The 12386-nt window shown below is 37.6% G+C and overlaps 1 protein-coding gene across 5 annotated transcripts in view; it reads right to left on the bottom strand.

Annotated features, from left to right (window-relative positions):
• Nucleotides 1-6087: 6087 nt before the first annotated feature.
• Nucleotides 6088-12386, bottom strand: part of ARHGEF3 (Rho guanine nucleotide exchange factor 3) — a 96301-nt gene continuing 90002 nt past the window's right edge. For 3 of the 5 annotated variants that reach the window (XM_066326732.1, XM_066326734.1, XM_066326733.1), the window contains 5 exons: nucleotides 12229-12305; nucleotides 10752-11009; nucleotides 10409-10579; nucleotides 9231-9417; nucleotides 6088-8312 (listed from right to left, as the gene is read on the bottom strand). In XM_066326732.1, coding sequence (XP_066182829.1) covers nucleotides 7972-8312; nucleotides 9231-9417; nucleotides 10409-10579; nucleotides 10752-11009; nucleotides 12229-12305 — 1034 coding nt within the window. In that variant the 3' untranslated portion in view covers nucleotides 6088-7971. The remainder of the gene's footprint in view (nucleotides 8313-9230; nucleotides 9418-10408; nucleotides 10580-10751; nucleotides 11010-12228; nucleotides 12306-12386) is intronic. The other 2 variants (XR_010744446.1, XM_066326735.1) reach the window with 2 other exon arrangements.

Genomic DNA, 12386 nt, shown 5'->3' with positions numbered 1-12386 from the left:
CAGCCGGGGCACGGCGCTCGGGAACGGGATCTCCTCCCTCGGGAACGGGATCTCCTCCCTCGGGCACGAACCCGCCCTGGCATTTCGGGTGCAGGAACGCCGGCACATCACAGCCTTCTTTGCCGACTCTCAGCTCTAACTAAGAGTCCACTGCGCTGAGCGCCATTGCGTACTTCTTACTCTCAGATTCAAAGGCTTTTTCCAAGACACTGGACAAAATGACAACATTTCACCTTCAAAGAATAAAAATACATTATCATGGTTATGAAGGGCAGGCAAAAAAAACCCCATTAATTTACTTCAGCAGGATTCTTTCATAGTTGGATAGTGAGTTGGAATAGTACTAAATAACCTATACTGGAGGCCAGAAGGTTTACATTTATTGTCCCTGTAAGGCTCACAACTGCTGGTGCAAGAGGGATGCAGTGGGATCAACAGTGTCTGCTGAAAATAACCATTCTTGCAGTGCCTAGGAAGTGCAAATACCGGATTTTAGTTTTACAAGTAACTAGCAAAACACTAAAAGCCCAGCATTTGTTTTCTTTCATGAAACTATACTGGTGTGTAATTGCAGAACAGATGCATATATTCATTAGCTACTTCTACCAATTATCTTCAATCCCCATAACTGTAACTATTCATATGTCACCGTGAAAGCAGGCACTGACCTTAAAAATAGGAAGTTTTTATGCTTGCAAGGTGTGGAAGGAACAAGTATTTTAATCTGGCCCTTTCATTTTATTAATCACTTTTTAGGTTAGCTGTAAATCAGAAAATATAAATAACCTATCAGCTCACAAATGGCCTGGTGCTTGTGGTAGCCTCCAGGGTGTTAAAAGAAGATAAGCTAATAATTATTAGTAGTTCTTAGAAGTGTTTAAAAACCCAGCAAGTTTAAACAGGGTAATTAGTAAATGTAACTATAATATACATAAATTACAGAAACATAACACCCAGTATTTGTCTAAATGCAGAAACATGGTTTTCCATTATCTAGAGGTAATAAACCCCACAATGACAGTGTCCATCCTACCGATAAATTTAGACTCTCCCTGAAAATCTGATGTCCTGCCTCTGTAAGGATTCAGTGCTGGGGAAGTGTTATAAATACATATTGTAATATTACCTCTTCTCAAATATTAAAATGAATGCTATATGTATAATGTTAAAGTAACTTTGCTATAGAGTTTTTATTTCTGCCATTAACTAAACTTAGACATAGTAGTGGAATAGCTGATAGGGTTATGCTTGTAATTGAATTGCCTGTTTGGTTGGGATAAGATCCAATGAAGGTATGATGAAAACTGCTGCTACTGATACGCCAACTCTCAGCACCTGCCAGCTGTAGAAAGTATGGACCAAAACCCAAGCTGGAGGTGATAATAAGAATGGACTAAAACCACAGCTAAGAAATGCACATGCTCTAAAAAGGTGGACCCGAGGAGGAGCCATGCTAAACAGTTCTTGGAATATGTAAACTACTTTGAGGAAAAGTTTAAAATTGCATAACTGTTTATGAATACACAACAGGCTGATGCAATAGAAAAGGCATGTAAAGGGTGTCTCCAGAACAGCAGGTGTGCTCTTTGCTGAATGCCAAGCACTGGGCTGTTAAAATTTGCTTTACTATCTTTGTCTTCTACTGTCCGTTATTGAACTTCTAAATTTTACCAGGACAGTGAACCTCATTTTTCACATGAAGAGAATGCTACAGATGTGTTGATATGTTATTGAAATAATTTTGCTGTGTTTTACCTTGTTTAGATAGAATTTCCATATACAAGATAAAAATGGAAATAGCAATCTGGTCCCATTTAAGGCTGTGTTGATCCATCCAAACATGGCAAATTGCTTTATCAAGTTTGAATTGGTAGTGTTGTTAAAATCCCTTTCAGACTGTGCATGTCTACAGTACACAAACAGTTCAGTTGATTAGTGTTTGGACCAATCTCTGAAGTCCTGCTTATTGACCTAGCAGCACACAAAGTCTTCCTCATCACTTGCTTTAACAAGAAATGTCTTTGCAGTTGTACAGAACTATTTTTATGTATTAATTAACCTAAGTCAGGAGAAATCATCACAAAAAGTTACTCAGTACTTACTGATAAATGATCCAGCAATTCCAGATCACTGCACCACACAGTGCATCTTAAATCCCAACAGATATCAAATAGGTACAAAGAATCCCAGTTCAGGAAACAACGGTTCAGTGAAAAACCACCAAGAGGTTACTTGAATACTCTGAAGTGAAAAAAAGGGTTATAAAATCTGTCACCTTATTCTCTCTCCAGTTTCTGGTTTCTGTGGGTTTTGGTACTTGCCAAGCATTCGACCACGACTCCCAGGCTTGCACCACATGGTTTTCCACCCCAGTCCAGAGCAGCTGCAGATCCCTTTGTAAGAGACAGTCTGAAGATCCCTCATCTGCCTCACAAAGATCGTCAAGGACAAAGATTGAAGCCCCCCAAGGACTGAGACCCTCAAAATTCTAACACAGGGGCACTGGCCTTGTGATATATGTAATGTATAAATTCATGTATAAAATATTGTATTAAAAGCTTGGACTATTAAAAAGCTACTCGAGGACATCTCCAGGATTCCAAGGCCCATTGTGCAGCTGTAAAACCACAAAATTTGCAAGAGACACGACAGAGCTGGACTGTAGATGGCCCATTCATCAAGGATAGACTTCTACTTCATGGCTACTCAAGACCTGATATCAATCTTGGTGGAGGATCCAGAGGATGATCGAATCAGCACCCCAAAGAAAAAATCCAGGAAGACTCTTGAGACATCTTTTCATACTTAGGGAACCCCTTTCAAAACCTTACTTGGAAATAAATACATACATGAATATTTGGACTTTCAATAGACTTACCCTCTGGACAGAAAAACTCTATAAAAGCTGTACACAGAGCATTTGTAGTTGAGGTTGGATGGCACTTTTGCTGCTGTTACCCTGTCCACCCAACATTTGATGGATGTTGTCTGATTTTATTGTGGCTTTTTAATTTGATCTTGGAAAATTGCTAAATAAATTCTTTTATTTTGGATTGGCTTCTAATTATTTATAACAGCCTGATTGAAGCAGAATGTTTGCCAAGTGTTGCCTGCAGGTGTATTTGCTGGACCAAGACTGGGTCCTGCTTTCAAACAATGGGTCCTGCTCACTGCTGGGATGGGCCTGTCCTGTTGGGAACTGTCATGTCTGTACTTGTTTGCAGTGGACTTTCTCTATTGTCCTGGATCTGTTCCCTCGACCGTCCTGTTCCCCCGGCAGAGCTTGAAAAGGCTATAAAGACCCCTCAGTTAACCAAAGACTTTGAGATCTCCCCACGGAAGGAGACAGATCTGTTGGCTGGAACACGAGGATTTTGTCCCTCTGTTGGTAGCTATTACTCCCCACCTCTCTCTCTGTATCCTTTATTTCCTTTCTGATCCTTCTATCACATTTGCTGTTGGCATCAATAAAGGTGCATTTGTTTTGATTAATACTGAAATCCCCTCTGTGTTGTTTTTGCATTCTGAGATCAGTTAATGAACCATCTCAACCCCTGCTTGTATTAGCAAATGGTGACATTCTTTGATCCTGAAATCAGATAATTTTAACCCATTAGTAATGCAGATTTAGATCAATTTAAGAGCACAAGAAAGGGCTGCATGCTCAAGGAGCAAACTTGGGTGCTTCCTCCAGACATTACTTCAGTATCCTTTTATGAATGCAAATTTAATAACTTAAAAACTAAATTAGAAATTTTAAATTAATCAATCTGAGTATATTGTTAGAATTTTAATAACCACAAATTCTATTTTACTTTCCCTTATTACTCTAATGATGCAAAACATGTAATTTCTTCAAAAGTTTAAGAACTAATTTTGTGCCAACTAAATTTCAGATGCCAGCAGATTAAGGATAGAAAACCTGCATAATTAATCTTTCTTCCTAGACCATGCAAAGAGAAGAACCTTTGGAAAACTCAGAAACAAAACCTAATTTACATGCCTGAAAAGAGCTTTAGTATTATTTACTTGCCATGGAGAAAATATGCCTATGATATATGATATGAAGGTGAGACAAAATGGAGCAGTAGTCTTGACCTGGCTCTGTAAAACCAGGAATTAGTAGCAGAAATTCGCCTAGTACTTTTCTTTTCCTAGCAAATATGTGATCCTCAGGTAAAAGACTGAAAATGCTTACTTGTATTATTTTAATACTTTCATTTTATAATTAATACATGTAATATTTTAAAATATTTAAAATTCTGTGTAATCAAATCAGCTGTAAAATACACCATTATTTCCAAGAGATGGCAGCACCAACCTGTATTTTAAAATCACAGTATTTTAAAATCAGTATTCATGAATAAGCATTAAATATGGAAGAGCCGCCCATTCTGGATCTGAAACCCCCTTTTAAAAGTAAACAAATCATTGTCCATATATGTGGAACTTGGTTGCAGACTTTGTTAGATCCTGGGAATCAAGATTTGTCAAAGTGCCAGGCAGTGTCAAGATGAAACATCATTTTTATCAAAAAGTGCAATCCATTATACTCCTTTCTGAAAGTTCTGGTACAGCTTTCAAATTCTAGAAATTCTGTGAAACTTCAAGCAACCTGGTTCCCACTGTCACAGAAGCATTCCTAAGGCAGAAGCCCTGGTTCAGGTGAGTCATGTTAAATAGGAGAAATACTTTTTTCTACCCTGAAATTTTGGCCCTACCCTTACCCAGATTCTAGCAACTGATTCTTGATACTGAGCTTCATAGATCTCAAACTTACTGTTCTTGGTGTCTCATTACAGACCTTCGTGTTCCCAGTCGTCATCCTGGCTTTGGTCTTTTCAGTGTTGCAGAGCAAATCTAGGGAAACAAAGGCCACAGACAGTTCAATTCTGTGTTGTAGTCTCAGGGGACCCACACACTTCAGAGGGTCCCAAGACCATTCTCTTTGCTTACCTTTCTTTCTCAGTCAAGACAATTTCTGCTTTTACCTTTATTGCTTCTGGTCCATTAGTGCTTTCATAAGCTACAGCTAACTGACTCTCCTCATCAGGAGCAGAAGAGCAGACAGGTTGCTAAGATTTGCCACAAAGGGATGGATCTGTCCCCTCAGACCACTGCCATCTGCTCTTGAGAGCAGCACACCTCATCACTCACCTTTTCCCCGAGTGTGAGATCCAGAGTGCTCATGCCTCAGATTTAGGTGAATGTCTGCATCCCGCTCCTCATTTTGCCATCTCCTCATGGTGATCCTGGAATCACTTGACACCTCAGGCTTTTCACTGCCTCTTGCCTCTTCATTGCTGCAACCTCTCAGACTCCCCTCTGGAGACCAGAATTATTAACTGTGACAATCACTTGAACTTATTTATGTATATGATTCTTCCTCTTTACTTCACACTCATAATTTTACCCATCCTTTTTGGTACAATTCGTTGTCAAAGGCCACTCTACCCCCTCCTGCCACAATCAAAAGTCATCCTTTCAAAAGCAGTGGCATTTTAAAAGTGATAGAACTAAAACAAGCTTACCAAATCCAGCACAGTATCACTAATCTTAAACTGGGAAGCTTAATCCTTAGGATGATTTGAAGAGAAAAACCCAACATCATTAGGATTTATTAAATCCATCAGTAGCTAAGTGCATGTCAGCTACAAAGCACAACCAAAACACTTGCTCTCCAAAATGCTGAACAGTGAGTGGGTGGCTAAATCATACTAAACAATGTAAATTAATCTTCTAAGATTTCCTGGCTGCTTGGTGGCTTCTGCATACCCCAGAATTAATCATTTCAGTTGTGACCCACAAGGAATTATGAGAAACAAACTGATGACAGGACAGTAATTTTTTTTCCACCTACTTAGTAAATTAATTATGTCATACAGAACTTTGGGGAATGTGGTGAATTGAGTGCAGTGACTTGTTTCTGTTACTACTGTGCATTTAGCAAATTAAATCCAAATATTTATCACTTTATAAGAAACAAAATACAAGCTTTGGTCACTTTTGTTAAAGCCTCACTGCATGTACCACTGAAATCTTTTTGAAGTCTTCTTGCACAACCAACCAAATCAAATAAAAATCAAAATGGTTTAATGTAATTTATTTGAAATGCTTCCAGAAAAGTTTAAGGCCATTATTTAAAAAAAAAAAAAAAAAAAAAAAGTCAATACACATTCATTCTTTCTTCTCTAGCTGAACATTTTACATGCTTTTTTGCTCTTTTTCAGCATTCTTGCTGAACAACTTCCATATGCCTTTTCTTTTGCAGACTTTTCCTTTCATCTTAACTGGTATACTCATTCAGCTCTAAAAATGAAGCAGTTGAAATAAATTACAAAGTCTGAAAGAGAAAAGAAATTTGATTTTTTTGAAAAACTATAAATACAGAAATATGTTTATAGGGTAAAAATGCCATTTTTTTAAAAAATAAAAATACCTTGTTTTATATCGTTTACACTTGTCACACTGATTTCTGTAATGTACATCAGCATATAGATATGTAAGACACTTAGCAAATTTTATGTAAACTTGTAGAACACAAGAAAAAAAATTTTGGCAATAATTTAGCAGTTTTTCTACTTTCATTGTTACAAGGACTTTGCACAGGTTATCTTGTGTAATACCAAGAATCATTTAAAATTTGATATATATAATTTTCATAGCTTGCCATACAGCACTGGCATTATTTCTTACAGTAAGAAATAAAATACTACCCAGGGAATCCTGAAAAATAACAGGATATTCAACTGTGTGTTTTAGACTGCATTTAAGGGACTCATCTGCTTCTCATCATAATGAGTAAGTTAAATCAGCCACCAGAAAACACAGTAACATTTCCAATTACAGTACAAAATTCAATGCAACAAAAACTTTTAAAACAAAACTTGAGGAAAGTAAAAAGGATGTAATACATCCCAAAGGACAAACAATTCCCTTTTTGTTTAAACTCTCTCTACATAATCCCACAGGGTATTTGTAGAGCACCTTGTATAGAAAATCATCAGTTATTTTTAAAAACCAACTACATGTAATTGTAAACAGACATTTACAGAAAATTAAACGTTTTAACATTAGTGGTGCTTAAAACCAACAGTGGAGGTCAGTGGAGTGCAAAATGCTGAAGAGGGCCTAATCACAAGCGAAAGCTCCTTTCCATTCTTATTGTTTGGGATAATGTATCCATATGGCACTGAAAGCAAACTACCAGCTTATTTACAAACATCCAGTATTCTCAGCATTTCATTTAATTCAGTGCTGGCTGTAAAGGTTTAGTTGTGGTTTTTTCAGCTGATCATTTTTAGCTTTGAAAAATAGATCATCTTACCATTTGAAATGTCCAGATTTTAGTAAGTTTGGCCACTGGATCTTAGGACAGTGCTTCATTCTGAAAAATGATAAATCCCTAAAAAATAAATCCCTAAAGAGTCCCTGGTTCCATGGCCCGCTGTTTATCGTTCTTGTTGATTTAATACCACAGGAGTTTGGATAGGTTATTGCAAGACAGTTTTCCTTTTTGTTCCAAGAAACTACTTTTTCTTTCCATGCCTTTAAGAAAACTTATTATCTTGATACCCATCCTGAAATTCCATATTAAGTCCACATCTTCAGCTGCCCCTTTAAAGGGCCAATAAAGTACTTAAAATTAGGAAAAGGTTATTTATGTAATGCATATATAAACAGTAGTTTAGAGATTCTGTTTACAGCAGGACATTGAGAATAACTGGTCAAGTACCTCTTTCATCCACCTTGGGTGCTTATGGAATATAATCACAGGACATGAGTTGCAAGAGATTCCAGCTTATACAGATGGGCAGTTACAGTACGACACTCACAGGTACAAATACAAGAACTGCATTGACGTTGTCACAAAAAATATTCTAAAAGTGCTTCTCCAAATGGTTCCATGTATGGAATGCAAATACTGTACAGGTAAGAGACAGATTTTCTTCCATGAACTGTAAGTTTTTGTCAAACATTGGTTTCTATTTGCTTTTCGCTCTCACAAGAGTTCGTCTGCTCCATGCGCTCGCAGTCGGCGCTGAGCTCGCTGGTGTCCATGCTGCAGTCTGACTCACAGTCTGACTGCTCCATCTGCTCCAGGGCAGCCTCTCCCTGGGGCACTCTGCGTCCGTTGGGTGACACAAGGAACTGTGCTTCCAGCCCACCAGCCTTGCCTGCACACACAGCCTTCTCCTTGGCCTGGCGGATGCAGTTCAGCCACTGCTGCTTGTTGAAGGAGTCATTGGCTTGGAGAGAGTGGGTCTGGCTTTGGGATCCATTTTTGAAGCTGACTCTAAAGAAGTTTTTGACTGAAAGAAACAATACATATCAAACCCCTGAATGCTTTGGCTGAATAGATATTTATAATCAAAGAGTATATTTAAGTAACAGAATCCGCACAATCTTTGCCTCTAAGTCAGACGAGACCATGGTCAGACCAAAGAGAAGAATCTGGGTAGCTCCTTGTTTCTGAGAGATGACCACAGAACACCACAAGCACTTCTAGTAACTTCATATTGCTGGATTAAATAATTTTGGTTCTGCAATGCATGAGCTATCCATAAAGCCTAAGTGAATCAGCAAGATTAAGGCTTGTCCCACGCTTTATTGCCTCTCCTCCTACTCCTCTGCAAAGTGGATTTCACTGAACACAGCATCATTGTGCCAGCCAAAAGACTGCCTCATCCTCCTCCGTTCGCTTCACTAATACATTGGATACATACAAAAACCCCTTCAAGTTTTGACCAGATGAGATTTAAAGGACCCTTGTAATAAAAGCAGCATCTTCATAATATTCTTAACTGGAAGGACATAAACATGAATAGCTGCAGTCTTGATCTTGAGTACTACAGCATCTGCCAGCTTAAAGACTTAAGGAATAGCAATCAGTGCCTCCAGTACAAGGAAAGGCAAAACAGCTGAAGCTCAAGATTTCAAAATACACTTGCTTATAACTTTGCAGTTTTGCCACTACAGTCTGTATGTTCTCCCTTTCTCAATTCAGTACAGGAGCAGGTGTGTGGAGAAATTCTATTATTAATATAGTGAGCTTTGAGAAAGAATCTAAAAGAAAGAACTTAGAACATAATAAACCAGTTGGAAACAAAATTCAGTATGTTGGATGGAGGTAACGTTAATTTTAGAGAGAACATTCTGATGTTGCACTGGCAGGTATCTTAAGGTTATGATGACCCTACATGAGCAAATACAAGAAGTTGTCGTCATACTTCTCTCATTGTTGCTGAATGCTCCCCGTAGGGATCCACCCAGGCGCACCTCTCCATCCTGCAGGTCCTCCAGCACCAGGTCCCTGACGGGAATTGGCTGCCGGTACAGCTGGTAGCAGAGATGCTCATTGTGGGTCACGGCTCGAGTGATCACCAGCACCTCTTCAAAGAGGAAGACATGCAGTTTCTGTTAACAGATTAAACAGATAAAACAGCATTATTCCTTCCTTGAAAAATCATTAAACCAAACAGAACAAATGAGGTTCACCAGAAAGATGAAAACGGCCAGTGTCCTCCTGCTAATTTGGTATTGCACTACCTGCCTGACCTTCATCAGGTGAGCCAGGAAACAGCACCTGTTTCATCTTTCCCTCTCAGCTGTGTGGTGAAACAGGACCCTTCCACTGCGTGCATAAACATGCTCCACAGAAGCAGTTCCAGAGCTGAAAAAACGCCCTGCTTGCTTTGTTGTTTTTAAAAATAAATTTTCTCTTAGTTTTATTTACTTCTATAACTGTCATAAGTGTAATACTTCCATTAGTGTCAGTAATGAGAAAAAGACCTTTTTTCATTGTTTGTCCATTCAAAAGTTCTATTTAACATTTAGGGGGAAAAATCTAGGAAAGACTAAGTTCTCTTCTACTAATATCATCGCTCTCTTTTTTCGTTTTTCTTTTCTTTTTAACTGAAACCTCAGATTGTGAAACTTACCAATAGTGCAGTGTCCCAGAGACTGGAATTCAAACTACCAAATTTCTCTGGTCAATAAATTAACCTTGATCTCAACAAAAAATCAAGTAATGCATTTTGAAAAACCACAGCCTTTGACAAATTTTAAATTTATTGGCACATTTTGTGTGCTCTTTATAGACATTATTATCACATCTCTGAGACCAGAAATTTGGGGTCTTTTCCTGCAAGTAATGAAATCGATCAATTTACAATTTATCCAGGATATTGTTAGGCTCCATAAGAGACAGAGATACATATAATCTTATTATCTCCCTATACAGATACTTAACTAACAAAAAATATTAGTGTTATATATAAAAATGAATATTTAACAATCGATTATTCCTATATATTAGAGAGTGGTGTTTCTCTGTGTGTGCTCACAGCTGTCATGCAAAATGAAGATATCTTTTAAAGTTATTTATGACAAAATATTTATTCCTTACCACTCCCCTGTTATTCTTCAGTTCCCCATGACAACACACAGCACGTGAATTATCAATCAATGAATCCCTCTGGCCTTCTTCAAGATAAATAAGTCTCTCTTTGTAATACTGGCATTCAGATTCACCAGTCTTTATGTTGATTTCAGCCACAATGCCCTGAATTATATTTATCTGCAGAAACACAAGGAAAACACATGAACTTTATTATGAACTTTATCACACAATATTCAGATGTTCATATAAATATTTGCTTTTTTTATATTTTATGTAATGTCCCTCAATTCACTAATAAGCTAAAACTTCTATCATCTCCCAAAAAACCCCAAACCCAACAGCAACTCACAGCTTCTTCCAGGTGCTGTTGATCTGGATGATCATTTGGTGTGTGTCTTAAAATTTCCCGGAGCAGTAGTGGGTATTTAACCAAACGGCTTCTGGGGATGTCAAGGAAATTCCAAAGGTCCAGCTTGCGGCTGAAAGGAGACTCCAGGCAGCGCTGCAGGAAATCCTGCACTCTGTGATCTTGTTTCTTGTGATCCAATAAAGCTTTGGCTGCTACTTGATTGCTGCAGTAGCTGTCATAGGAGTTCAGGCATGGAAGCTGAGGAAAGAATAAATTATTCTATAGGTGAAGCAAAGCATGATTTCCTGCACTGAAAGGTTCAGGTGATTCAGGACATCAGAATTAATGCTGAGACTCTTTTAGCTGGAGATTTATCCACAGTTTATTGATGTAATGTTTCCAACAAAGATAACCTTTACAAGGGTCCTCAGACCACCGTATTCAACATTTAATTAATTTAGAAGCACTTGTTCATCACTCAGATCCTACAGATCTCCATTACTATTGCAAAGCATTAAAAAAATAAATTACTTAAGACTGAGCACTATTTAGTGCAGACAACACTGGAACACAGAAGCCTGGCTTTAATTATGAATGGAAATAAAAGCCTAGGAATTAGAGCAATACATACATTTACAAATCTTGCTGTACTAATACCCAAATATGCAAAATCTTGCAAAAAAGCCAATTAGACTTGAATATATTTGAACCAAGAGAAGTTCACTCATCAGAACACACATCAGAAAATATATTTTACATTACTTTATACAAAGAAAATTGAGATTATTTTGACATTTAAAAATCATTTATCATTAACTATTTGCATTATTTACATCATAGAATGCTTCCCTTGTTGACCATAGGCCACACTTTCACATACAGCTGCTAAATATAATTATTTAATTTCTTAGAAGTTTCAAGGCCTTTTCTCCCTGCTAAAATTCATTACTTACATTTACTTCAAAGCATACTTCCGACATATCTAAAACCAGAAATAACTCTTTTTGATTACAATGAATAATTTTATCAACAAAACAAACAAAAGCTATTTTCAGTGTTTGTGCTGTTGGATCCTAGTGAATGTGAACCCATCTACTTTATCTTTTATGAGGCAGCAACATCTCTTGTATCCCCATCTGGCTTTCCAAGGAAAGCAGAACAGAAATGGGCAGATTCCTAAAGGACCTACCTAACAAAAACTGACTGACTGCCTGACTCTTGATTTTTATTTAAGGTATATTAATTAGTGTGCAACTCCTGAATAACAAAAGCTTTAAAAAAAATTCCAGTCTAACTCTTTTCATGGAAAATCCCTGGAAAGAGAAAATATTCTATTGTGTCTCTAAACAGTTGCCTTACCTTTTAAAAGTATTTGGAGAATATCTTTTTTACATGTTATAGAAAGGAAATTGTCTGAGAAAAACTATGTTACAGCTCCAAACCAAAATCCTAAAATTGGTTGTAAACTCTGCCTTACCCAACCCACAAGGATGTGGCCAACATGATCTGTTGATCCATCAGGTTTCCTGACTTCTTGAAGTCGCCTAAGAAGATCTGAGAGTGAATAGAAAAAAAGAAGAGAAACCACACTTTAATAAACCTGATTTTAAATCTATGGGCTATAATTATGCAGAA

This window comes from Sylvia atricapilla, chromosome 11, assembly GCF_009819655.1.
Source record: "Sylvia atricapilla isolate bSylAtr1 chromosome 11, bSylAtr1.pri, whole genome shotgun sequence".
NCBI lineage: Eukaryota > Metazoa > Chordata > Aves > Passeriformes > Sylviidae > Sylvia > Sylvia atricapilla.
Note: the sequence above shows the minus strand (reverse complement) of the source record. Positions and strands in the feature narration are given on the sequence as shown.